This window comes from Notothenia rossii (genome assembly GCF_949606895.1).
Source record: "Notothenia rossii genome assembly, chromosome: 9".
NCBI lineage: Eukaryota > Metazoa > Chordata > Actinopteri > Perciformes > Nototheniidae > Notothenia > Notothenia rossii.
In genome coordinates this window covers 24,970,890-24,998,853 of record NC_136907.1, presented here as the reverse complement: position 1 = coordinate 24,998,853, position 27,964 = coordinate 24,970,890, and the positions used below count along the sequence as shown (strand labels likewise).

General features: G+C 40.9%; 1 protein-coding gene and 1 long non-coding RNA gene across 2 annotated transcripts; one reads left to right on the top strand and one right to left on the bottom strand.

Annotated features, from left to right (window-relative positions):
* Positions 1-16: 16 nt before the first annotated feature.
* On the top strand, positions 17-25,994 carry LOC307017796 (protocadherin alpha-C2-like). The gene is made up of 4 exons (XM_079647570.1): positions 17-2,813; positions 6,281-6,339; positions 13,878-13,963; positions 22,234-25,994. Exons 1-4 carry the CDS (start codon positions 273-275, stop codon positions 22,539-22,541), a joined length of 2,994 nt encoding a protein of 997 aa, XP_079503696.1. The 5' UTR covers positions 17-272; the 3' UTR covers positions 22,542-25,994.
* LOC307017800 lies at positions 9,117-11,427 on the bottom strand. Its single transcript, XR_013802258.1, has 2 exons — positions 10,967-11,427; positions 9,117-10,850 (listed from the first exon to the last, which is right to left on the bottom strand). It is a non-coding gene; the product is annotated as an uncharacterized lncRNA (long non-coding RNA).
* Positions 25,995-27,964: the final 1,970 nt, after the last annotated feature.

The window sequence follows — 27,964 nt, the reverse complement described above, 5'->3', positions numbered from 1 at the left end:
ACCGGCTTTACCTAACTCACAGCTCCAGAGGCAGGGAAACACACCCGTCAGCAACGCGCATTGGAGATAAAAAAGCGCATCACGGACAAAGGAAATATGGGTGCGCTGGAGAGGGTTCATCTCCGCCGGGTAGCACAATGGATGAGCTGCTTGTGCTTCTTTTACCGGGAGACCAATTAGCCCACCTTAATGAGGTGCTGGGACACAAGATACTGCAAGCTAAACAGGCGGAAGGCTGCGTTTAATCCGTCTGCGGATCCTTTGAGCTTGCAATGGCTGTGACGGGGATATGCAACTGTATAGGGAATAATGTGCCTTTTTATTTTGTGATATTTTCCTTATTTTGTGGCCTTTCCTTTGGACAATTGCGCTATTCTGTTACCGAAGAGCTCGAAAATGGGGCACTGGTCGGCGATGTGGCGCATGACTTGGGGCTGGATATTCGAAAGCTCTCCACCCGAAAAATTAAGGTAACCTCCAACAGCGGTAAACGCTATGTGATTGTCAACCCCAAAAATGGGAAATTACTTGTCAACGAAAGGATCGACAGGGAGGCACTGTGTGATTTATCCAACACCTGCCTCATAAATCTGGAGGTGCTGGTCGAAAATCCCAATGAGGTGCACCACGTCGAGGTGGAGATTGTTGATGCCAATGATAATGCGCCGCAGTTCCCCAGAGACGAGTACCAACTAGAAATCACAGAATCTGCTTTGCCTGGGTCTCGTTTCCAAATTGAAAACGCTGAAGACCCAGACATTGGTTCCAATTCTGTTCGCATGTATCAGCTCAGCACAAACGACCATTTCGCGCTGGTGTCCAACAAACCCTCACTGAATACAAAGCACATTGAGCTTGTGCTCAAAAAGCCCGTTGATCGTGAACAGACGCCTTACCACCAATTCATTCTAAGTGCTGTGGATGGTGGGACGCCAGAGAAAACAGGTACGGCCACAATCAATGTCCGGGTCCTGGACTCAAATGACAATGTCCCCACGTTTGACAGCTCAGTGTACAAGGTGAAACTGTTGGAAAATTCGGTCAAAGACACCCTGGTTATCCAACTGAATGCATCTGATCTGGATGAGGGCACAAATGGAGAGGTGTATTACTCTTTCAGCAGTTACACCCCTGAGAGAGTGAGGCAGATGTTCAGCATGAACACCAATACTGGAGAAATAAGAGTGAGGAGCAATGTTGACTATGAAGAGACCAACTCCTATGAGATGTACATCCAGGCGATGGACAAGGGCCCTGGTGCCGTGGCAGCACACTGTAAGGTGGTCGTAGAGGTGGTTGATGTAAACGACAACGTTCCCCAGATAGTGCTGTCATCTCTGTCGAGCCCCGTGAGGGAGGATGCCCGTGCAGACACCGTAGTGGCCCTTATTAGTGTGACCGATCGAGACTCTGGCGCTAACAAGCAGGTGAGCTTAGAGATCCCAGCAGGCCTCCCTTTCAAGATCAAGTCATTCAGAAATTACTACACTCTGGTTACCTCAGCCTTCCTGGACCGCGAGACCACTGCTGCCTACAATGTCACTCTGAGTGCCACAGATGGAGGGAACCCTCCCCTCTCCTCTGAGAAGACCATACAGGTGGATGTGGCTGATGTTAATGACAACCCACCCCGATTTGAGCAGACCTCGTACACCGTCTATGTGGGTGAGAACAACGCCCCTGGAGCCTCTTTGTGTACTGTGAAAGCTCAAGACGCAGACATCAAAGAGAACGCACGCATCACCTACACAGTGCTCAATGACAACAACCATGGCATCCCTGTCACCTCGTATGTGTCTGTGAAGGCCGATACAGGGGAGGCGTATGCCCTGCGAGCCTTTGACTATGAGTCACTGAGAGAGTTTCACTTCCAGGTCAAAGCCCAAGATGGGGGCATTCCTCCACTCAGTCGCGTCGCCACCGTCTACATCTACGTAATGGATCAGAATGACCATGCACCACTGATAGTCAACCCTCCCGGCAACGGCACACGCTCCTTGGAAACAGTGCAAAAGAACGCAGAGCCTGGTGTCATGGTTACCAAAGTGGTGGCGTACGATGCAGACGCAGGTCCAAACGCCTGGTTGGTGTATGTGCTGGAGACGGCCACTGACCAGGACCTGTTCAAGGTGCACGAACACACAGGGGAGATCAGGACCACTCGGAGGATCCTGGAGGACAACTCCACATCTTTCGGTCTGACTGTTGTGGTAAAGGACCATGGGCAGCCTAGCCTCTCCTCCACTGCCACCATCAATGTGGCTGTCATGGAGGTGCCGCCCAAAGTGGCCCCTGACCCGAAGAGAATCATACGCCCCCACAGCACGCTGCTGTTCTCCAACGTGACCCTCTACTTGATCGTGGCTCTGAGCGCCACCACATTTGTTTTCCTTGTCACTGTTGTGGTGCTGGCAATCGTTCGTTGCCATGCCTACTGCACCCAACCTGGGTCTTGCTCTCCTTGCTGTGTGTCGCAGAAGCCCCCTCCCGATGGGGGGAGCAGCAGCGTGAGTGCTGGTGGGGTAGGCGGCGGAGGACCTGGAGCACAGCCCAATAGCAATGTGATGCTTCGGAGAGACCTCAAAGTGGAGCCTCACTACATCGAAGTGCGTGGTAATGGCTCTCTAACAAAGACTTACTGCTACAAGACCTGCCTGACAGCCACCTCCGGCAGTGACACTTTCATGTTCTACAACACGGGACGACCTATCAGTGGCACCTGGGGCAGCGGTGCCGACCGCTTCTTCACCAATAACAGTGGATTTGTACGCAGACTGAGCATGCCTGATGCCTCCATGCAACTCTGCCCAGAGGTGGGTCATTCATTCTTTATGTTTACCTTTGTGGGAGGTTAGGACTGGAAGGTCATGAATCACCATGTTTACACATTAATGGCTTTAACGTACATAGGGCTGCAAAAAAAAAAACTTTTTTATACAATGTGGATTCATCTGCAGAATATTTTCTAGATTCATTGTATGCAATATAAAATACAAGAAACAGAAAGTCTGTAGTCTTCTAATGTTTTGTAATGTCAGTGAGAAACCTATTGATATTCAGAATAATATGATATAAAACAGCATTTTTAAGAGGCTGAAAACAGCATTTCCTGACATTTGTCCAGAAAAAAGAACAATCAAGAATAATCGATGATCAAGAGATGTTAAGATTATCTCCATCAACTCAATCGATAAGTCAACTAATCGTTGCAGCTCTACTTGTATGACATATTTGCTAGCTCTAAACAATGTAACATCTCTTTTTAGTACATACTAAACATGACTTTTCATTAGGTCTATTGCCATAGCAGGCATTGTCATAATTTCTGTCTGTTTGATAGTGTTGCTGCAGGGCGTTGATATTTCTGTATGTCAAGTTTGATCGCCTCCTGCAATGAATTGAATCCTTGCGTGCATCATTCTCTCTGTGCATTTCCCACTTGTGCTGTGCTGTCGCCCAGCCCAGCTCAGCACTCACACTACATTAGTGTCAGGCCTGATGCTTTTCAGGGTCTTCTGTTATTTCTGATGATTCAGAGATTTGTGTTTCAGTTTGAGGTTGTCATCACATCTACACTAGGAACAGGTCACGTAGTATTCACAACTCTCTCATTCTCTGTGCAAGTGTGTTGGACTTTAGTGTGTGGGGGCAGACTTGTGTGTGTGTGAGTTGTGTGTGACTTGCACTGGAGCAGTAAGGGTTAAGTGACTTGATCAGAGGCCCTACATGACTAGTTGTTTCTTCTGAACTTGCACAACTATTCTATATGAGTTAAACAGTGAATGCCTTCACCTGCCAAGCCATATCTAATGATTTAATTCCTCACACACTACATCAAAAATCCCTGAATTACATGACATATTGCAACAAAAAACACCAACACTATTATCACTGATATCGCTGTTTAATTGACAGGATGCTAATCGAGATGCTCTATATACATGCTTTCCTGAAGATACATGTGCCATTTGTTTAGACCTCTCATGTTGACATGTTCATGTTGGAGATTTATTGAGTCCATGTTGGAGATTTCTGGGTATATATTTTGCCTTTATGCAGGAGACGTTAGATTAGAATCTAAAAATATTGGCATAATGTATTTTTTCTGTCCCATTATTAAGGCAAATGCTGCTAAGGTTAGGCGTTCATCTCTGGATGCATCATCCTTATTGGTTGCCAGCCACTGGTACATTAGTTACAAGAAAATCTCCAACCAAGACTAATGTAGCACTGTAAATTACATTAACCTCCGGCTGCTGTTCCTTAGCCCTGTAAATTAGATTTACTCAAAGATGCTGGTTCTCCCAGCAGGAAACACTCCCCTCTGAATTGAACTGAAGAACACAATGTGCCAGCATTATCTGGGACACTTGCTGCTGCCTGAGCAGGTTTGTGTCTTAAACACAGCTTTTTTGTTTGTTTTAAGGGTTATTCCGTTACGAGGCTACAACCCACATGATGCTGCCAAATTTTTGCATGAATGCAGCTGTTCACATTATTTCATACAGTGCAGCTAGACGGTACCTATTCATGAGGAAAGTGATGAGTAGGCATAATCAGGCATGAATGATTAGCTCATTAAAATAGGGCTTTCCCCCTATGAGAACTACTGTATATGGTATTTTTTTAATATGAAGGCATTATCATCAGCAAAATGTGTCATCAAAGGCAATGGAATAGCCGTCTTGGCAGCCTTAACATAATGTCCAAAAATCTCAATACTTTTAACCAGAGCTGCAACTAACTTATAACTAATCTTGTCAATAATTCTTTCCCTATCAATAATTTTTGTCCGAGAATTGGAAGAAATGTCCATCAAAGTTGCTTCAACATCTCTGAATATCTTCTCGTACAAATGTTAGTCTATAACCCAAATGTATTCAGTTGTATATGATGTAAAAAAAAACTTTGAGAGGCTAAAAAAAGCATATAAATGTATTTATATCTAAATAAATCTTACCATTTACACCATCACAGCTCTGATGAGAGCTAATGTAAGATCATTTAAAATAGTGTTACATATGTTGTTAAAGATTACCCTCATCCAGGCAATGTGTTTCAATTTCGGTATAGTAAATATCCAAGGTATGTAATATAGAAGAAATTAATTTGTGAAACATTATTGACCAGTTGTAACATGCATTGTCTTACACTCAGCCACATTTGCGATGCTATACTGTACTGATATTGTTTATATAAATGCCTCAGGTAATACAATGGTTGACAGTAAACACGTACATTTACTCAAATACTTTACTTAATTACAATTTAAGTTCCCTTATTTGAGAATTTTCATTTCTTGCCACTTTATACTTTTACTCTATTGAAATGCACAGGAAGTGTTTCATTTTTTACTTAACTACAATTATCTCTTAGCTTAAGTTACATTGAAAATTCAAATTAATAATGAAAATGTACAATTACTAAATATTTTATGAATATATTAGTGCATCAATTATTATAATTCAATAATATAATACTGTGTACTGAATTGTTTTATGATTAGGCCACTGTGTAGGATGAGTCATTTTAATTGTTGTACTTGAAGTATTTTTTGACGCAAATACGTTTGGTTACTTTCACTTTATACAGAGTAAATCTACTGTTTTGTATTACTGCTTTTACTTTAATAAACGAGCTAAATACTTCATCTACTACCCGGCTAATATAAACCAGAGGTATAGGATGCGGTTGCCCTGGCGATAATGGCTCTTGCTTATTGGTTTTCAAAGGCAATTATTCACCACAGGTACTGCTGGGACTTCCAACCACTCAGCTCAGCCCGGGTTCATCAGGAGCAGACAGAGACTCACAGTTACACACACACATATACACATCTGTCTGTGCACACACACACGTCCAGCCAGCACTCAGGGAAAGGGCATTTCCCCCCCCACTCCCACATTTATAGAGTCGCAGAGTGACACTGTCCGCAAAAACTCGTCAAAATGGCGTTCAGTTACTGCCCTTTTTTAAGTCCTGTGTCTGTGGATATCAATATATGCATATGTGTGTGTGTGTGTGTGTGTGTGTGTGTGTGTGTGTGTGTGTGTGTGTGTGTGTGTGCGATGGGGGACACGACTGCAGTGTTCCCATCAAGTCCAGAGCTGGGATGTGTATCATGATTAATTGATGAGGCCATGGCCCAGCCTTGCGCTGCACTGAATGAGATCAAACCTAACTCTCTCTCTCTTCTATCCCGTCCCCCCCTTCACTCCCCCTCCCGTCTCTCCCTCTCTCTCTCTCTCTCTCTCTCTCTCTCTACCTCCTGCTCGCTCAGCCGAAAGCCCCGAATGCTGACTGGCGATATTCTGCATCTTTGAGGACAGGGATGCAGAGGTAAGCACATTTCCATCTTTTAACTCTTTTACAACTTTGATCCTCTAGAAAAAGGCACACCGACAGTGACCCATCATAATGCTGTTTATCAGAGATGCTAAATGTACAGAATCTAATACAACATGTATCCACACATCCTCACCTTTTTTGCACATCCCTACACTTCTCATTGACTTCCATCAGAAATGATAGCAGCGCAATAAAAAACTGCAGGCCAGTATGTGCCATTATTAAAAACAACCATCAGTGGCCCCCTCAGCATCACTTTTTGAACGCCTTCCTTCTTGGGGAACAACCATCTGCAGCACCCATCAGTGGATGCATAGCACTCCTCCTCTGCAGTGTAACACTATATAGGTCATCTACATTCTGAGCGTCGCTTCCCCCCAGTCTTTAAGCAGGAAGCATGAAGGACAAATGAGCTGACTATGACCTTTCTCAGATGATCAGAGCCACACATGCATCAGTCTCTACGTGCACACCACACATGCACGCCCTTCTGGGTGTCTTTTTGTCCAGCGATGAGGGGAGAAGTTGTAAATACAGACAGTAGAGGACATTTTTAGACTTTATTCCTGCTGTTAATTGGCCTGCAGTGAGATTCCTACGCCTTGTTGCTTGACCAAATCTGAATTATAGATTGGTCTAAAGATCTCATTATCATTAGTTTCAAAGCAATCAGAGAATACTGAAATTGGATCCAAAAATAGCTTTTTTGTATCTACATCTGTCATTTGAATTTGGTAATGATCATGTCAGAAAAGTTGTTTAAAATATATAATCAAGTGTTTCGCTAATTTAATACGAGGACAGCTGTAACGTCGGGGACTAATGAGTTTTACCTCCGCATGTCTGTAATTTGTACTAAATTCTCCTAATTTCCTGCCAACAATGCTCACTGCTCAGTCGTGCAGTCCTCTGCCTTGTCTAAGTTTGATTTAATTGGATATTAGTGTTAATTTCTATGGCGTGGAGGGTATCATAATGAGCATCATGTCATCAAGTCACTGTAACATGACATGGATTAACATAAATCATCATTGCAATTTGCCGCTGCCATCTCTAGAATGGCAGTGCCTGTAACACGCTAAGACACAGAGAGGCTCATGTATTAACACTTCACCCGAACACACGCATGCTGTAAAATATCTAAACAAAGCGTGGAGCGTCAACTTTACTGACCCACATTCCTAGGGTAGTCAGTCAGTGGAGAAAACACCAGTATCTGTGTCACTTCCTCACCCGTTACAACTAGCTCCCTTGATTATGGAAAAGTTAAACTCACACTGTTCAGAATGCACACAGCTATTTTTTTATCTATAACTAATCCCTATTCAACGTAACACATAAGCGTGTTGCAGTTTTGAGGTAGATGCTCTGCTGCATTGCAGAGGCCACAGCCAGGGAAGTGCCTCCTATACAGTAAGCGTTGGATTCATTATGGATGTATGTGGGGAAAATCTCCGGACTAGGTTGGAAACCCTTGGCTTTGGATGTTTATAACATCATTACAAGAGTTTCTTAATCTAAAGTTACAATTTAGTGATTCTGTGTCATCCTTTCCCCCCCAGTTGTGTTATGCTTATGTAGGAAAGCTTAAGGGAAATTAGCCCTATTACCCTTTTTAATGTCCTGTTTGACTCTTTGACCTGAAAGCATGGGTGTAAATAATACATAAAATGATGGCTGAAATCCATTTAGCTGCTTTGATTTCAGGGTCCTGCATACTGGCAGGATGTCACTTGTACCGCAACAGTCATTTAGAAAGCAACACCGGAGCTTTTCAGAGAATAAAACATTTTTATTGTATCTTGTCAAGTCAAATGTTGCCATTTAAAAAGCTTATTCTGATTCCTAAATGCTCTGATTTAACAAAAAATGATTTCCAAGGAGTGTAGGGTTTGGGAATTATGGCAGTTTTTTTTTTTAAATGTACAGCGAATTTCGAGCTGTACTCCACTCTAGCTGTGACATCACGCACTCGTAAGCCTTAACGAGCTGCGCAATACACACTCATGTTAAAATCTGAAGAAGGCCTCTTTACCAAGCTCCAAACTAAGTTAAATATCTCAAAAAGTGTAAAAGATGTGAAGTATCTGAAGAACAAGTTGTATAGCTGAAGGTCTTGTGATCATTTTAAAGTTGGAATGAAGTCTCTAGCTGAAAGTATGTGGAAGGAGAAGCAATTGGCGCAAGGTGTAGGTAAAAGGGCATTTGAAGCTTCCTCCCATTGAGTTACATGTTAAAGTCCATGTAATGTCCAAAATAAAAGTTATTCTGTGTTAATAAATCGCTTCATCACTTTCCACTGTTTCATTTGACATATCAACATCAATGATTCTTTCCATAAATACCCCCCAAATAACATGAAATGTGTGCCACTTTCCCGTGTTATTCCGCTCCGGTAGCGAAAAGCTTGCCAGCCATTAACCCAGCTGTGTGACGTCACACGTGGCAAACACCAGCCTCGTCTGGATTGTTTGTTTTGTATCCTTCCGCTATTTTCGCTCAACATATGTGTAACCGGACCTCGCTAAACTTTTGTTATCTAACAATTCATGATGGGGAAGCGATGTGTAGTTGTGAGCTGTGAATGTTTCCTGATTGCTATAAACATTGATCATGGGTGCTGGAAGATTGTGCACAAAACTCGGGTCAGAATTAAGTTACTACAGGTGTTATGCCAGCTTGAGCTAAATGTCACCAGAGTACAGTGAACTTGCCTAGTGACTGAAATATATAAAAGTTGAAGTGAAATAAGTAAGGCCAAAAATGAATTATGTCTGAATATCTTTATTATTTTTACCACTTTTAATTATTTGTGGGCTCGCACATATACCAAAATAGACTAATGTACACTGCAATAAAGATAAAATGTTACAAGTGAAAAATTAACAAAAGAACCCTTTTTTATTTATCAAACAGTAAATTAATACAATCTTACAAATTTGTGATTTGGAAAATGTTGTTATATTTACATGTTTCTTTGGAAAAATAATATTGTAAATGATGTACTTTGTAAATTATTTACATCATGCGAAACCATTTTAACCAGTTCAGCTGCATGACTTATGTCAAATTACAGATTTGGCCATTGAAATCCCTGATAGCGGCCTCCCGGCTCAGGGTAAGTCTTCCGTATCTCGGTTACAGCACATGCAGCGGGACTCTGATTTTTGGGCCGAGTAGGCCTACACCCCAGCACCAACGTACAAACTGTCGATAAGCTGTATATCGATACTTCCTAATGAAAAAAAAGTATACAGATTATAAATATATTTGGAGAAAAATAAAATGTTATGTAGTAGCCTACTATTATGTAGCAATTGTTACAAATTGGCTTATAACATGATATTTGTATTTTACTTGTACAAAATAAATATGAGGTTGTACATGACTGCTTGACAGAATCATAGACCTCTTATATATTTCCTCACATGTGTAGTTGTTTCTTTTCTCAAGCATACATTGAACTTGCATACACAGAAAAAATAAAAGCCAAGCTGTTTTTGACTGCTTGAAAGAGTTTAATGGTATCTTTAAAAGTGTACCATATCTGTAGCGACTAAAAGTATTATATGAAAGCAAAGCTGCAATAGGCAGTTGGGTCAATCAATATTTACTTACTGGTGTAGTGGGCCATCAACTGCTCTGTGTTGTTGTTTGTATTGAAGATACGCTATTTTCAGTGTCCAAACACTGAGACAGCCTTCTCTAAAGCCTGGGTGGCTAATAATGCACCTTGGTTTCTCGTCGGTGTCTTCTATCTGGCAGAGTCCTGCACGGGTCTGATTTTCAAGACCCGCTCCCGCCCCGCACCCGTGACGTGCAGTACCGAACCCGCCCCGCTACCCGCACATATTGCCAATTAGTCCCGCAACCCGACCCGACCCGCCGGCACATGATCCGCAACCCGACCCGAACCCGCATATATATAAGCAGTGACAACGTGCAATTATTAACACACGCAGTTGCATATTTGGCTCAAAAAGCCTGGGATGTTGTTTATTTTCTCCATCTAGGATGACACCAAAAGCCTCCCAGACGTTGGATTTTGCTCTTGAGGAAGAGTTATTGAAAATGCTGTATTCTCCGCTATAGAGAGCTTCACCTCAGCCATTCAGAATGTGGTGCGCTCAGCAGCAGATAGATGCACTGCAGAGGTTATGATTATGCTCGGTACCGCGGAGGAGAGGTCTGAGGATTTAAACATTAAACTAAATTATTATTGTTTAAATATATTTATTATGCAACACCCGCAACCGGACCCGCATCATCTTTGTTTTACCCAGAAGCGAACCCGGAAAAAAGCGTTTGAAAAAATACCACCCGCAAATCACCTTTTTTGCGGGTCACCCGTCGGGTACCCGCGGATAGCCGACCCGATGCAGGACTCTGCTATCTGGTCAGTAGGTTGCAAACTGTCTATTTGTTCCATCACCTGCCAGATCTCTCTGCAGCATACACATTCATCTGCAGTGGGCATGCTTTCACAGCATTGACATGTACACCTGAATATTGTACATAACATTAAAAAACAAAACAATATCTGCCGGACGTGTGAGGAAAAGATGACAAATTAAGATCGACATTTAGTGCAGGTCAAACTAAATAAAACAGTATTTACCATTCAGTATTGCCGACTCGAGTCTCGCCGGCTGCGGAATCCGCTTCTCTTTCACAAGTTTCTGCCTCGTTGTTCGATTGCTGGGCAGGAGGCTCGTACTTATAAGGCAAAATGCCTTGAAGTGAAAGGCTAGCTGGTTCACTCTCTACTTCTGTAACTGAATCCAGATAACCCACTGAATCTGAGCTTGAATGATCGCTGTCGCTGTTGCTGTCTGAAGTTATCGCGTTGCTTGCCATTTGGACTGATTTGATCAAATGGCAATGTTTGCCACGTGTGACGTCACCGCTCGTTCGGGAGTGATCGGGGGCGTACTCGGCAAACTTCGGAACCAACATCGGTTTTTAACGTATATGTCATTTAATTATGACGAAACTTTAAACATTTTTATTTATTTTTATTCTGGTGATATCTAAACTACATGTTAAAAAACACCTGTGTTAGATGCATTACATGGCCTTTAAAAAAAGAGTTTAAAAAGCTGAATATTTCAAGTATAAAATATTTTGAAAAAGTTGAACGTTTCCCATCATGTGCTGAAAAGGCTGAATAGTTTGATATTTGAATGGTTTCTGTTGCTGAAAGTAAGCTGAAGTTATTGAGAGCCAAACTATTTGATGAAATAATAAGATGATTAAAGAATCAAAGAACTATAGTGGAATGCTGTAAACAGCAAAAAAATGTTGCCTAGAGGTTCCTGACGGCTCGCCACTGGTAAGTCGCTTTGGATAAAAGCGTCTAACATGTAATGTAATGTAAAGGGTAAAACAATCATCTTACTATTCAATGTTAAAAATAATAATTACTTTGAGTCCCTCTTTTAGAAAATATATAAAAGGAATGACTTCTACATCTACAGCCCTCCCGCTGAGTCGAATAAAATAGTAGATCCCAGAAAAGAACACCCTTTGGGTTTCATGTCTACGATGACATTTAAAATAAAAAAAATCTCACACTTCAAAAACTGCCAACATCCTGATATTCTATGTTCTGTTTGTAGCGTGAATTCTTAATATTTTTCATTTGGGTGTGGTAGGAGTGTCCTACTTTTTATACACATAATTATTAAAATATAAATATGTAATAAGGTCAGCTGGAAACACTTAAGGACTTTCAAAATGTTATGTATCCCAATTGAATATGTAAATAACGGAGTCTAAAATAGGTTGACAGATGAAAAACCAGCAAAGTAGAAAGTGCTATTGGAAAGCTTTTACTGTGAAGCAGCTGCAGTCGGCGTTTACAGAAGAAAGGCACTCAGCGTGAGAGAGAATGAATTGTAGAAGAAGGTTGATGGGAAAATAGGGGTAAGGGCGTGACAACTCTAAACCACAGCAAGTCCTGTGTTACTCAACAGCTACACAAATATACTAAACTGAAAGCAAATGTTCTAAATGGCTTCTTCTATATTCAATAGTCGCATGCATTGCCACATACCGTAAGTTCACCCAGTCACTTTACCGTCATTTCAATACAGCTCTACACAGAAGGCACAAAAAAAAATATGAACCTGAAAATAAGCAAAACAGGGCTCTTTTAAGGTCCCATGTCATGCCTTTCCGGATATTACCCGTCCCCTTTTGTGTTGTGTAGCTTTTTATCCATGTAAACGGTCTGCAAAGTCACAAACCCTTAAAGTACACCCTGTAGTGAGTAAAACTCTAACACAGAAAATACCTGTCTATGCTGCCCCAGAGCGCCTCGTTGGAGATTTTTCTTTTTCTTCCTGGGTACAGTGACGTGACCATACCCAAATGGACCCATTGGTCCAAATGGACCAATCCGTGGAGCTCCTCACACACACACACTCTCTCAGCTTAGAATGTGTGACGAGCTGGGGGGGGGGGGGTGCTAGTGGAGCCTCGCAGTGGCGAAACTGTGGCACGCTTACACTGTAGGTGCGCCACGTTTGGGGGAGCGGGTGCTAGTGGAGCATCACAGATGGGGGTGCTGCAACCCCCTCAGCACCCCCCCTTCCCGCGTCCATGGTGCTCAGGCTTAGTTCAGGCTGAGTTTCGCAATGTCTCGCTGTCTCGCAGACCCCACGCAGCAACCAGGAAACGACACCAGTAATAGAGCTCACACTGTCCCCTCCTCACAGCAGTGAGCACGTCCCGCCAACACGGCACCCAGACCCCACGCAGCATTCTCATCTGTTTTTCATTACTGGTGTCATTTTCTGGTTGCTAACGCCATTGTAACACATAATCACTGATGTTCCGCTGTAACGGTGGTTGACTCATCAGAACAGAGTGGGCGAGCTGACCAATCAGAGCACATAGGGAGGGGGGGGGCAGGAGCTCCAACAAACCGTTTAGGACAGAGAGTGAATACACATACTATACAAAGATGCTGTATGAGAAACCAATGTGAGTTTGGAAAATTGCACAATGTAAATCTATTCTAGTATACCTCAACAATTATGATCAGTAGAAATGGCCATGTCATGGGACCTTTAATAAAATGTATGTTGGCTCAATTTTATTTAGCTCTTTATTTTAGGGTAAAAGGGGATTTCTCACACTGTTTAAAGGCAGAGTATTGTACATGTAAGGGTTGAATGTTGTTGTTTTTTTAAGATATGAAAACTGGGAAGTGGATTCTAGGGGCACCAAAAGCACAAGAAATAGGTGTAGTAGTCCAAAAGTAGTCGCTCTCTGCACTGGGGTTGTCGAGGCCTGAAAATAGTGGCCAATGCTGCTAGAAATGTTTAGAATGTAAGCGTTTAATAGCCATTCAGTTGATGTTTTGGAAATCTATACTATCATAAAAAAAAACTTCTTTAATATGAAAATGCTTAACAGCCAGACTGTATAGTCATGAATAATGACTCAATGTTTGATTCAAAGGTTGAATTAATATTTGATTTGAAGTGTCTCATTGAGTTTGCTGAATGTGTTCTGCCTTTCAGTTCGGTCCACATGGAGGAGTCCTCTATGGTGCAGGGGGCCCAGGGGATGCTGGTCCAGAACTGGCCCACTGTGTCCAGCGCTGCAGGTGAGTAGCAGTGAGGAGAGAGTGGGGGAAAAGCACCCAGAGTGTCAGCTTATTTGGGGAAATTGTGTATTAAAAAGCAGAGGATGTTCAAGTCAGGTGTACTGGAATGTCCTTACGCAATATACAGCTCCAAGGTATTTGTTGAAAGGCATGTTAAGCAGGCACCAAAGATTTAATTCCTCTGGGACCCTTGTTGTGCGTGCCAAAAACATAATGGTCGGGGAAGCCAGCATGTGTTCATGTCCCTGTCGCTGCACTCATGTTACTCCCTTCCAATAAAGCTGCTGGCAGGTGAATAAATTAAACCCTGGGGTTCATAAACACAGTAGGTTGTACAAGCTATTCGTATATACATAAATAATAACATCATTAGACAGAAGGGCATAACCCAACACTGCCCAGGGCATAAACTGTTGTGTTAGCTGTTAGCTAAACAATTGCTACAGTGATGTGGACTATCATTTTTTTGTTGATTATGTATGCTCTCTAATAGTGCCACAAAACAAATACTTTAGACAGATTTTAAGTCTTCAAGGAAACAGATAATAGTTTAGTAAGCTAAAGTAAAGAAGTACACTAATTTATCATTTTGGTAAACGCGTGTTTGTTTTCTTAACAAGGGTTGGGTGAGAAGAATCATTCTACTCTCATATCTGTAGCTCATTAGAAAACAGCCATGATACGCTTAGCTTAGCTCAGCATAAAGACTATAAACAACGGGAAACGGCTAGCCTTGTTTTGATTAAAATTGTTTTTTACAAATGGCTACCAGCACCTCTAAAGCTTGCTATTCAGCATAATAGGCTCGTTTGTTTATTCTGTACAAGAGCCAAAGTGTAAAATCCGAAAGTTGTTTTGAATTTTTTTTCCGTTTTCTTTTGTACTGTTTAAAGGTCCCATGTCATGCTTTTCCGGTTATTACCCAGGTTTTTCTGCATGTAAACGGTCTGCAAAGTCACAAACTCTCAAAGTACAACCTGTCGCGAGTAAAACTCTAACACAGAAAAGACCTGTCTTTGTTGCCCCCTATTCTAGTAGACCTCAACAATGGAATTATGATCAGTAGAAATGGCCATGTCATGGGACCTTTAAAGAAGATATGTGGTTTGTCCGTGAACTTTTACAGGTACCGAAATATTTGTCTTTTACGTTTGAACAGTGCTAGGCTTACTGATTCTCCCAAATATTGGTCTTCAGGTTAAGCTAGGCTGACTGTCTCCTGACACTAGGTTATTATTTAACGTACAGAGATGAAATGTGTATTATGTGAACATCATTGCAACAAAAAGCACTTCCTAAAATGTGAAACAATTAATAAAAAATGACAATATATTATCTAGGTCAATATTAGCAGAAATGAGTCCCATAGGGCATGCAACACAGAGGTTGTCTCAAAATAAAAGCCACTAAATGACATTTAATCAGAATCGCAACATGTAATACATTTGTGAAGTTGAATGAATCCGTTGTTCAGATAATATGGTAAAACTTTGGATTTGACATCTGCTTTGAATATCTATATGATCTGAATTCCACTGCAGTGTTCATGCAGAACTTAGCTGAGGTGCCAAAAGCCTGGAGCTCTTTCACAGAGCCACAGATAAACAACTGTATCCTCCCTTGAAAGCAGCTGCAGCATAGGGAGCTAAAGACTGAAAATGTAGCACAACATAAGTGTAAATAGAACAGGCTAGGAAATGACCTGTGCTTCACAGAAACACAAGCTCAAAGGAAGCTAAAGACAGGTTTTTGTCCAATGATTGGAAAACTTTTTAAAACGTACAACTTCGAAACAGTGTTTTGAACATTGTGAGCTGTTCCGTCCTTCCTTCCTTCAGCCATTTATTGATTTTCTGTCTAGCTGCAGGAATAAGAACATGGGTAGAGATCTGAGGGTGAAGGGTAGCATCCCAGTCAATCACACGGCAAGCCAGTGACGGAATATGTCTTACTGTCTGTCAGCGCTTCTCTCTGGGGAAAAAAGCTGGGAAATGATTCAAGGTACAAGCTCTACCAGCATCTATGTGCCTGTTGGCTGCAGAGGAATGTGTTTTTGTAAGCAGTTAAAAAAAAAGCTGCCACCATGGTCATGTAAAGACTCAAATATTGTCTTTAAGCGGAGTGTACAGTGTCTACTGCAGACATGTGTTGTTGCATGATGAATAATTTGTCATGAGTGGCTTGGCACTAAAGGCATAGACATGTAATGGACTGCAGGTTAATCCTCTTATGCATCAAGAGGTGGAGCCTTTTTTGTGACACATTTTCATGTCTGCAGTGAATTGTTATCATGAATTTGTCTTGTATGCTCTGATGCATCTAAATGCGGCACCCTCAAAACTGTGTTTATGTAAGTGACCCATGGTGCAGATGAGGAGACCTTTGTCGAATGCCAGAGGGGGAGAGAAGCTATTATCAGTAATAAGAGAGTACCAAGGAAAAAAAATGAGATCCAGTAACATTAAAAGCAATTTTAGAGAGGGAGAGCAAAGGAGTGGTACAAGGGGATGGAGAGAAAGGGAAAAAAGCGAGGTGTGGGGGGATGGAGGAAGAGAAAGGTTAAGAGGATTGGCAGGTTCCTGCAGTAGTGTTGTTGCTAGGGAACGCCATGTGACCTGTTGCCTGGCAACACTGTCTAACTGAGAGATTGCTGCAGCAGCCGCACCCTCCATCAGCAGGGAGTGGGCGAAGGCAGTTTCCATGGCAACGGGTCATATCTTTAAATGGAAAATTTACAGACAGAAAAAAAAGGAAGGAGCAGGGAACGGAAAAGGGAAGCAGACTCTGCAGGGGCAGGTAGTAGGAAGAAAAAGGGGATGCAGTAATATTTGAGGAAATAATGGTTCTGGTAGATGTTTCTCATGCAAAATGCATGGGCTAAACCGCACATATTTATACAAGCGTTACTCTGCGCACACAGATTTGTGACCCTATGTGCTACAAACCACCAGAGGGATTCTTTTTTAGATGGAATCGTATCTTGGATGAGATAGAAAAAAACACAGCCTATTTTAAATGAAGGACATCAAGGTGACACGAAATGAGGCTTCAAACATCCACATATCTAGCAGGTGTCATGGCAACCTCCTCACAAGGAGCTGTGCTGACCTGCTTACCAGCCGTTTCACCATAATCCGTTTCAGGATGCGAATTTGCTCCAAAATATAGGCTAATATGAAGCTATGGCAGAGTTACAAATAATCCTCCATGTTAGAGAAACAGTAGCAGAGGAAGCAAAGCTCTTGCAGCACGTTATGACTTCTTTTTTTCACGCACACACAGAGGAATATCTCAGATTAATACCTGGGCCAGGATTCTAATTAACAGTGTCAGGGTTTTGGATTTGTCACAGCCGCTGCAGAGAGCCCTGGGATGTCCCGAGTCGCTGAGACAATACTCATTTGATTAGACACTTCACAGCCACTTGACATTTTACCTCTGTTGGTCATAAGGACATGAAATGCTATAGCCTCATCAAGTGCAAATAAACCAAACACTGTCCTGCTCTCAAAGTGTACAATTTTCCTCACTGCAGGAACACAGTCATTATAGTGAGGTTTCCAGCTTCTTTTACTACTAGTACAGTAATTCAAAGGTTCAAAGGGTTTATTGTTGTATGCACAATAGCTACAGCGTAGTCTGGCAATGAAAACAGTCTCAGGCTCATAATCAGCACAGGTTTAATTATATATACAAACAGATATTAAAGTTTACAGAGTTTAGCATTTATATTTCTTCTTAAAACATGAAAGGAAATTATTTATAATATTTATTTTATTGATAACATTTTACATTTAAATGTACTCAATAGGCACTATTTAAAAATTAAATTTAGTACGTTTCAAAGTCTTCTGCTTTTATTCACCTTAAAAGAACAAAAAACGATGTCAGAATTGGACATTGCAATGAAAACAATATATTACGCAGGCCAAATCTAAAGGCTTCTTGTTACCTTTTTCTATACTGAGTGGTCCACCACAATGAAGGTCCTGTAGCCTGCCTGCAATGGTCTGGCCAAAACCAAATAACTTGGATCAAATACAAATATATTATTATTATTATTTCTATAAAATCTTAAACGAATATTAATTTGAATCGGAGGATAATCTGGATGTATAGGTGAACCCATCATCACCTCCGTCAGGCTTAGTACATTTTAATCATAGATCCTATATAAGAACTGGATGTAGTCACTATTATGTCAGCCATTGGTTTTTGGATTACCAATTTAAATACTTGAGTTGGGCCTTCTTGGTTTTAGGCTTATGTATTTTTCTCTAAATGGCTCTGTTATTTTCTAAGTGCACATCAAGCTGTATTAAAGAACAATTGAAGTGAGCGATATTTACAATAAACTTGTCAGGAAAAACAGACATCCGCAGAGGTCTTCCGCTTGATTAAAATGTAATGAGCACATTCAAACTTCCAGGAGGCAGAACCCTTTCCACTGTGTACACTTATTGACCTTTCTCCTCCATTTGGTGTTTGTATTTACTTTGGGTCTGAAATTATTTGTGTGTAATCATATTTGTAAAGCTGTAAGAGAGTTGTGCAACATGCCCCATTATACTTAAATATAATTAAAAGTCATTGTATGATAAAAAGGTAGTTTGCAGGCTGCTTTTGGAATAGAATGGATTGGAAATGCCAAAAGAAAGGTCCTTTGTATGTCTTTACCTCCATAAATGCAGTTTAAGTCTAAATAATGTATTAACAAAATATAACGACTGAAAACACTTACCCACCTTTAAATAGGTAACAGGAAATGTCAGTTATATAAAATGGAGGTGCATTGCGTGCAGCAAATGTACTCACTGCATTACTGGCTGAATGAGATCTTGCACATTCTGCCTGAGAGTATTTTGCACATCTAACTAACCGGCTGTCTTTTCAGGTTATTTTAAGAATGTTGTCCTCCTCCACATGAGAAGCAATCTTCCTGTCTAACCATTGAAAGCCATTGAATCGGACTGATTTAAAAATACCAGATCCTCTTCCTGTGTTTAATACCCAGATTAAAGAGCATAACATCAAATCATAATCCTTTGAAACAGCATTACAGAATTATACTAATGGTAAGGCAAAATGATAACATATGACACTGACAAATCATTTAACAAGCTAAATAACTTGGGTCAATGGCAATTTACGATGGCAATGGAAGAGTCTGCCAAGGCACAAGCTTCTTCCAAGTGTTCCTTGAATGGAACCATTTACACATTTGAGTAGTTGCCCATCTAACTTTAGTGTGTTCATGACACCACAAAGAAGTTTTTGTTTACTGTTAAGAGTTTTCAACATCATCTTGGTACTAAAGATAACATTTGTTGTTGCGACATACAGTAAGGGGGCGTTCACTTGAATTTTCCCAGTTGTGGACTTATTTTTCAGATTGGGAAATGTTTCTTTCACCACAAACACCCTCTCTGGAATCGTTGAAGCAATTTGAGAAACACAATTCAAGTATTTGCGCCTTGTTCTGGATCTGCTCCAAAATGTAATTGTTTCTGGACCACCATGTAAAGAGAGCTGGCGGCCCATGTAATGGAGCTACGTATGTCACAATGCGGAGGACCATTCTGTGTTGGCATGAGACAACCTTTTTAAAACAAAGAAACTAAATCTGCATTTTCCTCTGCAGTCGAGGCTTGAAGTGATTTATTAGATATCCCGGTTCTTCACAAGCTTATTATTTAATGAAGCTTACAAATGAATACTTCTATTTTTGCAAGAAGAAAACAAATGATTTATGTGTGTCTGTGTTTCTGTTCCTGTCACAATGGTGCGTTGCTGCTTTGTTACTTTAAGACACACTATCTGACCACTCCTGCTATATTACAACCTCAATCCTTTACTGTGTTGATATCAAATGAATTTTCAGTGAGTCATGGCTCAATAAATATAATAGCCTTATGTGAAAGGTGTAGTAGTTAAACAGGGCATACATGTATGAAAATATTGAGCATTGTGGTACTGCCCATTACATCTGCTCTTATTATAGTCCATTTATATATAATGTATTCTCATACTTGAAGAGCTCATTTGTAGGGGCCGGTTCATGGATGCATTTTCAGAATAGTGTACTTCCCAATGGGACTATGGTTTGAAACTATTTCAGCATTCCAGTAGTGTCATAAATAGCTTACAACAAAAAATCAAACAGAATCTTTTGCAAGGGCCGTGTTTGATCTAAATTAAATCCAGAGAGAAAGTAGGTCAGCACAGATGGAACTGGTGTGGGCCTGAGAGCACGGTGTCTGCAAAACCCGCCCACCCCCATCTTTCTTACTAGCTCTCTAGCTCTCTCTCTCTCTCTCTCTCTCTCTCTCTCTCTCTCTCTCTCTCTCTCTCTCTCTCTCTCTCTTTCTAGCTCTCTCTCTCTCTTTCTCTCTCTCTCTCCTCTTATCTCATCTCACGTCCTCTTTCCTTTTCATTCCGCTGTCTTTAACCTTTTGACCTTAATATCTATGTCTTATTTTCACTTCCCATAGCAATTCCTCTATATATACACAGGTTTCTGTCTTACTATCTTTTCCCCAAATGGGTTCCTTTCTGTCACATCCAAGCTTGAGGACAAAATGTTAGATTTTGAATCCCTGTCTCTGGACTCCTATGAGAGTAGGATTAGGCTGCTGTCATCAGCCAAATACAAATAACACTGCCAAGTCAAACATCCCTGTGGTTTAAAGGTTATCCCCCTCCAGTGTTCCCTCCTGTGGTCTATCTGTCCTGAAAACATCCACTCCCTGTGGCTAGCGCTCCATTGTCAGGCTACTGCTCTCCACGCTTTTGTGCACCATTTTGATTATTCCTTACATGTCAGATTTGATGAACATCTCAAGGACCAAATCATCAAGTCTTATTAGGAAGCTATGCATGACAAGCAGGACAATTAATTCACATTGAGTAGCAAAGGTGGATTTACCTCTGTGAAGTCGCGGTCAGAATGGACTGCCCTGCTTCTGCCACTCACAAGTGATCAAAATATAATTTGTAAAGAGCTACTTTGGAATTTATACTTCAAGGAATGGTTCTACATTTGTAAATGCGTTGTTGAAGAAGATTGCTAGACCTAGTTTAACAACCAATTAATGGGCATTATCAATGGATTTCAGATTTATGGGTTTGGGTCAGAAAGGGCCTGCTACTTCAACCAGTAAATACTACAGTCTATTCATACTGTTAATAATGTTGATTAACGAGAACAATTCAAACAAAAAGGCGACAACTAACTAAAGCAGCAGAAGTCATTATCACTGCAGAGGCAGAAGTCAGCTAATATATGTAGTATAAAAGCTAAAAACTAAAAACACAGGACTAGACCAATGTTAGTGAGATGTGTTGTTTTCTTTGTGTTCATGAAAATGTTTCACTTTCATTTAATTTTCACACAAATTACAATCTTTTCCTTATCATGGCTATGTAGCTTTGGTGCTTAAAAAAGTTAAAAGATATTTGTAATTCAGTTATATAGCCCGTTTCTTTTTTTGGTTTCACTTTTAGAACAAAGTAGGTGCAGTTTTGCCCATTTGATGCATTAGAATGGTAGCAACTGTTTCACTTAGCCTAGCATAAAAACTGAAAACTGGGTGATAGCTAGCCTGCATGTAAGACATAAAAATCGGCCTACCAGCACCTGTAGTGGCCGGAAAGGATCAGACGAGAGGCAGGAGGAGATTTGAAGCCCGACAGGTCTTTTAGTTTTATTACAGTGTCAAATATGATAAACCACGGAAACAATACCAAGAGTGCGCCTCAATTATACAAATATCACACATATATACTGTAGTTACTTTCCCCACCCACCTAGCTTACGTTATTTAGTATGATAAGTTACAGGATGCCAAGCTTTGTCAAAACAAGAACATCCAAAGGAACATAACAACTCTCTTGCCCCCATCTGGTTGGTGCACATTTTCTGTCACAGATCTAATAATTGTTCTTCCTAACTCTCATGTCACTCTGGCCTTTTCTTGTTGGCAACGAGAATATTTTTCCAAGTATTTCACTCAACTAATCCCAACACACTGACTTTGTCCAAGCCGAGAGTACACTTCCAAGAATAAGGATTCCACGTCACACCATTAAATATCAAAATTGAACATATTAACTCTTTTGTTTGAACAAGTTTGTTCAACTTGTAATTAAATAATATAATAATCGATTTCCTAATTTAACATTCAATAGCTTATTGACTCAAGAAAGGATTTCATAAATGTAATGAGTAGCTAGACTTGACATCATTATTTTTATTTGTCCTACCTGTGCAGATGGAGATGGTGGTGAACTCTCCCCCCCAGTGGGCGCTGGAGTAGACAGCAACAGCTGGCACTTCAGGTACGGCGCTTCCGGACAGGGCTACTACCCTCCTCAGCCCATGAGGCCCGGAGAGATTCATCCTGAAGCCTTCATCATCCCCGGATCCCCAGCCATCATTTCTATTCGCCAGGACGCCGGCCCCGTAGATGACAAAGGTGACTTCATAAGCTTCGGCAAGAAAGAGGAGGCCAAGAAGAAGAAAAAGAAGAAGAAGGACAAGAAAGACAAGAAGGATAAGGGCAAGGATGATGATGATTAGAGGTGAAGGGGTGACTTGAAAACAGAGCTATCAACAAACTACCATCCCAATTACAGAGCCAGAAAAAACGCCAAATACATATTGTAGAAACGAGGGAGCCTCCTTGCACAATACTTGCATAGACATTGTACAGTGGCCAAACCCTCATTAGAACAGGCCTGGCTCCCCACGTCATAAGAACGTGTTAAACAAATGTCTTGGCTCATTTGATCCATAAAGTAGGCCTATAAAAGTCTAAGGTTTATGGTAAACAAATGTTCTTAATGGATAGACTTGATCGAAAGGTTGGACCAAATTCAAACAGAAAGGGTTTTATTGGATTAGATTAGCCTTTCTGTGATTTGCTGCCCCCTGCCCCACTTTATACAATAAAACAAAAACACCTGAAAAGGTGTTCTCTTTGTATCTGACCATTGTCAGCTGAGGCTGCCTGTGTTGGCTTCTCTGTCTTTATGCAGCCCCCTTCCTTTTTGGCTAACCTACTTGGAGGTGAAGTGGAAGCCAAACAAAAAAAATGAAACCGAGGCTTTTGTCTTCAGTATTACGGAGGCCTTGTAGAAATTCAGCAAATGCGGTCTTTTGTAAAAAATAATATGAAAATGAAAAAGTAACAGCATACAGTATATGTATCATGAGATTAGCACCTTTAAGAGATTGGGGTGGCTGAGACAAGTAGGACCACACTCTAACAAAGAGCTCTGTTTTTCAATGTAATATAGCACACTGCTGAGGCTGAGGACTTGGACTGGGTTGCACCAACTATGCGCAAATTTGTTCCAAGGTTAGGGTATAAAGTAGTTTCTCCATAACTGCTGGTTAATTTGCTATTAGCAAATTACTCGATTCGATTGTACCGTGGGTAGTAAGCGGACAACTCTACGGCTGTAAATTATAACCGAGATTTCAGATTTTTGTGAGCCATTGTCATATTATTGCCACAAAAATGAATGAGCTGAGACCCTGAAACTATTTACCATTAACATATGCATTAAAGTGAACACAGGGTATAGTTTACTGCATTATACAATTTTGCCAGGTCTCAGAAAATTGATTTTAATGGAATGGAATAAAAAAAAAAAAAATCTTAGTTCAAAAATTGTCATCAGTAATGTGTCATTGTGTAGAAAATGTGCAGAAACATCACTGTTATAGTCCTTAAAAATTGCAAATTGGCATGGAATTACTGAAGAAAGGAACAATGTTAAAAAAAAATGGGAAAAAAAGTTCTGCTTTACTGTTAGTGAGTGCAATTGTGTGACTTTGTATAATTTGCACCTGCTTACTTGCTTGCTTAACTATTTAGTTGTGACTTAAGGTTAACAGATTTTTGTGGTGCTACCGCTTGTGTTTTAGCAATGCGTGGATCGGGATAAGTGGCTAACTTCGGATAAAACTAGGGAACCTACGTGCAGCTGATGCAACCGGCACCTGACCATGCCTCTTTTCTTGGAATATGGCACAGGTCAATGGGGTCATAATCCCACTGTGTATCAGCACACTCAGACTGACATTATTGTACACAAACACAGCCTCTTACTCACACATACACACACACAAACACACTCTCTCTTACATACATATATACAGAATACACAAAAATATACGAAAAGAACACTAACGGGAGGCCAATGGCATCCTTAATATTGAGTGTATTATATGGATGGGAAGCAGGATCGTTGCTTGCTGCTTCATTTCTGTTCAAGCCTGTTCCCTCTTCTTCTGTCTTTGAATGTTAAGTAGTTGTTATTCAAGCCCTGTGCCATTGCCTCAACTGCTTCAGTGCTTGGAGCATTTGCTTGCCCGCTGCCTGTTTCCTTGCTCTACTCCCGTTTCTTCGAATCAACATGGTTGGACGACATTTCTCATGGAAGTCATTCTGCTTCAATACCACAGATAGATACATGCACATATAGTACACACACAAAGACACATCTTTTGTTAGGTTCAACTTCAGCTGAGCTTAGGAACCTTTCAGCCAAAGTGTATCTGTCATCACTTGCATAGTGCATTGTTAGAAAATCTGACAAGTTAGTTGAATCTGGGTTGATGCTGTACTGGAAATGTTGAGACAAAATGGAGAAGCAAAAGAATAGTCATTGTGCAGCTCCAACGTAGAAGATGAGGAAACTGCAGCAGAGTTAATTGGGCAGGTCATTCCTCTTTCGCATGAGCAGAGGCATTGCAGTCATTCTTCTGTCAGCCATTAGTAAGAACTGATAAACGTGGGGTTGACTAAAACCATGTACAAAATACATGCAGCGCAGTTCAGCAGCAGTGGAAGGAGGTTGACTTGTGGTTGACTTGGAAAGGGGGGAATCCAATTTATTGGAGGTGGAGGACATTTGTAAGACAATAATCTCAGCTAGCAAGACCTTTGAAAGGATACTTTTTGTCTTAATTGCTGCACACAATCGATAGAAATAGTGTTGCAAGGACATGCTGTGCAGAAAGAACGTCCAAGTTTCATTGTCGAAGTGTGAACGGTGTAAAACCGATACGCTTTGTTTGGCCCTGACATTGTGAAACCCAGGTGTGGCATGGTAGCAAACAGTTTTAGATATTGGAACAGCATTACTATGAAGGAAAAGTGTCATAAAACCTCACCTCAGTGTTCCTTTCTTTTAAACATCATCTTACCACTCACAGTAGGGAAATGTAGGTGCTGCTCGGGCTCGATCCCTCCCATGCACATGTGTTTTCCCCCCCTACCCCGTCCTTCAGGTGTACCTCTGTCAGATCACCAAGTGGCTGTTTGCATGTTATAAGCAAAGGAAACAGATAATATATAGATACTATATATACATAGATATGTTTTTCCACTGGGAGATGCGTATCGGAATACATATACCTCTGATACACATTCTCAAATATACACACACTGGAAGACCCACGCACATTCATACATACATACATAGCTATTGAGAACAGTAATTCTGTGGAAAAAACCTAAAAGAATCACATTTTTTATCCTGTTGAAAATGAATTTAATCTTCTAGATATACATAATGCTATTGTGTTATGCTACGAAATGCTTCCCCCTCCCCCATGTGTTTACCCTTATGATTTTCTAAGATCAGAAAATCATTCCTGAAAGTTGTGTTAAACTTTGAAATGATGATCAAACGAACACCAGTGTGAAAGTCATTTACTCATCCTCCATATATATCCCTTGTAAAGAAAACGGTATAAAAAGAAGAAAAAAAAAGTCAAAATACATAAAACGTTGTAACAAAAATAAAGTTGATGTATTCTCTGCTTGTGTATAGTGGATGTTCCTCGGTCGCTGGGTTTGGCAGTGAGTGGTGCACGCCAGTCGACTGTGACAGTGCAGATCAGTTCATAACTTTTTTTGTACACCTGCTTTTCATTGTAAAGGTGATAATAGTGAATCTTATTATTTCATCTGGTAATGTGTTTTGTTATAAGTCACAAATAAAGTTTTTCTTAAATATCTTTCATCTAAGCTGTGTTTTCACTTGTTTTCAACTAACGGTTAGTAACTCTATATCATGGAGGTAACTCGTCATGTTTTATTACAGTCCATTAAACTGGAATGAATCAAAGGCAGAGTTTATATAACAGCTTGTCATTCATGTATTTTTTCTGAAGAAACTGGCTAATGCAGTTAATGAAACAAAGATAGCTGACAGAATGTAATATGCATGATCCCTTAAGATATTGTAGAGTATTTGTGGGAGTACAGGACAATAACTCACATAGTAAACCATCTGTTTTATATCTTTTCTATCAGATAATGCTAACATCTGACAGGTCTTCCTGGAAGTCCCTGGCCATAAACTGAAACAGTGCCCTTGCACTATTGCGACATTTGTGAAAACAACAAAAGGACACTTACAAGGCCCCCAACTTCTTAAACTGTGCTAGGTTTTTTTTTTATACACACATGCATTTCCAAACATTTGGAATACCTATGTTGCAAATGTATTATCTTTTAAATTTACACACGGCATCTACTGCACGTCTGTCTGTCCTGGGAGAGGGATCCCTCCTCTGTTGCTCTCCCTGAGGTTTCTCCCATTTTTCCCTTTAAACTGTGGGTTTTCTCTGGAAGTTTTTCCTTGTGCGACGTGAGGGTCTCAGGACAGAGGGTGTCGTATTGTCACTGATATTCTGTACAAACTGTGAAGTCCACTGAGACAAATGTAACATTTGTGATATTGGGCTATATAAATAAACATTGATTGATTGATTGATAGGTTTTTAATGATGACTGTCAGAAAATACAAACATCTGATTCGTCTTCCTGGAAATCCCTCGCCATAAACTGAAACAGTTCCCTTGCACTGTTGCGAAATTTGTGAAAACAACTTAATCACACTACAAGGAACTACTTAAACTCTGCTAAGTCATGGACATTTGCATTTATTGGCAGGCGTAAAGACTGTTAAACACATTTCAAACCCGTTAAATACACAAATGGGGGGAAAAGGCTATACACTTGATGGAAAACACATGATAACAAGGGAAAGGCTTCATAAGCAGCTGGCCTATGAGAAAATCAATTGAGCAACCATCAATAACAAAATGGGAATAATAAACCCTTTATGCTTGTAATTCTCAAACTGAGCAAAGGGTCAAAGGGTCAGCAACATAGTATGTGCACAAGTTGGGAGAGACTCTGTGGGTGTTTCTCAATGTTGAGTAAAGCTGCTCCAGAGCCACTATTTCAAGCATACTACGTCATCGAGTGCCCGCCGAAGGACTGTTCCAATGTCCAGCATACTTGGAATTCTACCGAGGCCGGCGTACTACTTAGCGATAAATTTCGAGGATGCACATGTGTAGACTCTGCGGTCTTAAAATCCCCACAATGCTTTGCACACGGACCAATTTCCCCAAATCTGTGGGGGGGGAAATGTAAGGCGGGCCTCTCATATGACGCACACCTGCACACTTGCTCGCCTGTTCCACTCTTTGTTTTCTGAATGCCAGGAAGTATTCCTGCCTCGCTTCTGAAGCAAGTGACTCGGAAGACATGTACTACCAAGCAAGCATACTCGACATTGAGAAACACCCACTGATTAAGGGGAAAAGGAGAATCTAATATTTTCCTTCTCCATTTGAACAAAGTGTTCTCATTGTGGTCTGTAGATGTATGCACAACAGCTCTATCTGCCTGTAGATTGGAGAAATCCTTGATTCACTTCCTTCTCCAGGAGTCCATGGGTGTTTCTCAATGTCGAGGAAGGCTGCTCCAGAGCCACTATTTCAAGCATACTACTTCATCGAGTGCCGCCGAAGGACTGTTCCAATGTCCAGCATACTTGGAATTCTACCGAGGCTGGCGTACTTCGTAGCGAGACATTTCGAGGCTGCACATGCACATGTGTAGACTCCGCGGTCTTAAAATCCCCAAAATGCTTTGCACACGGACCAATTTCCATATCTTTGGCGGAAATAGC

Coding starts and splice junctions, on each gene's coding strand:
- LOC307017796 (XM_079647570.1), top strand. CDS start 273: ATGGCTGTGACGGGGATATGCAACTGTATAGGGAATAATGTGCCTTTT. Junction 2,814..6,280: donor CCATGCAACTCTGCCCAGAG/GTGGGTCATTCA, acceptor CTGCTCGCTCAG/CCGAAAGCCCCGAATGCTGA. Junction 6,340..13,877: donor TTGAGGACAGGGATGCAGAG/GTAAGCACATTT, acceptor TCTGCCTTTCAG/TTCGGTCCACATGGAGGAGT.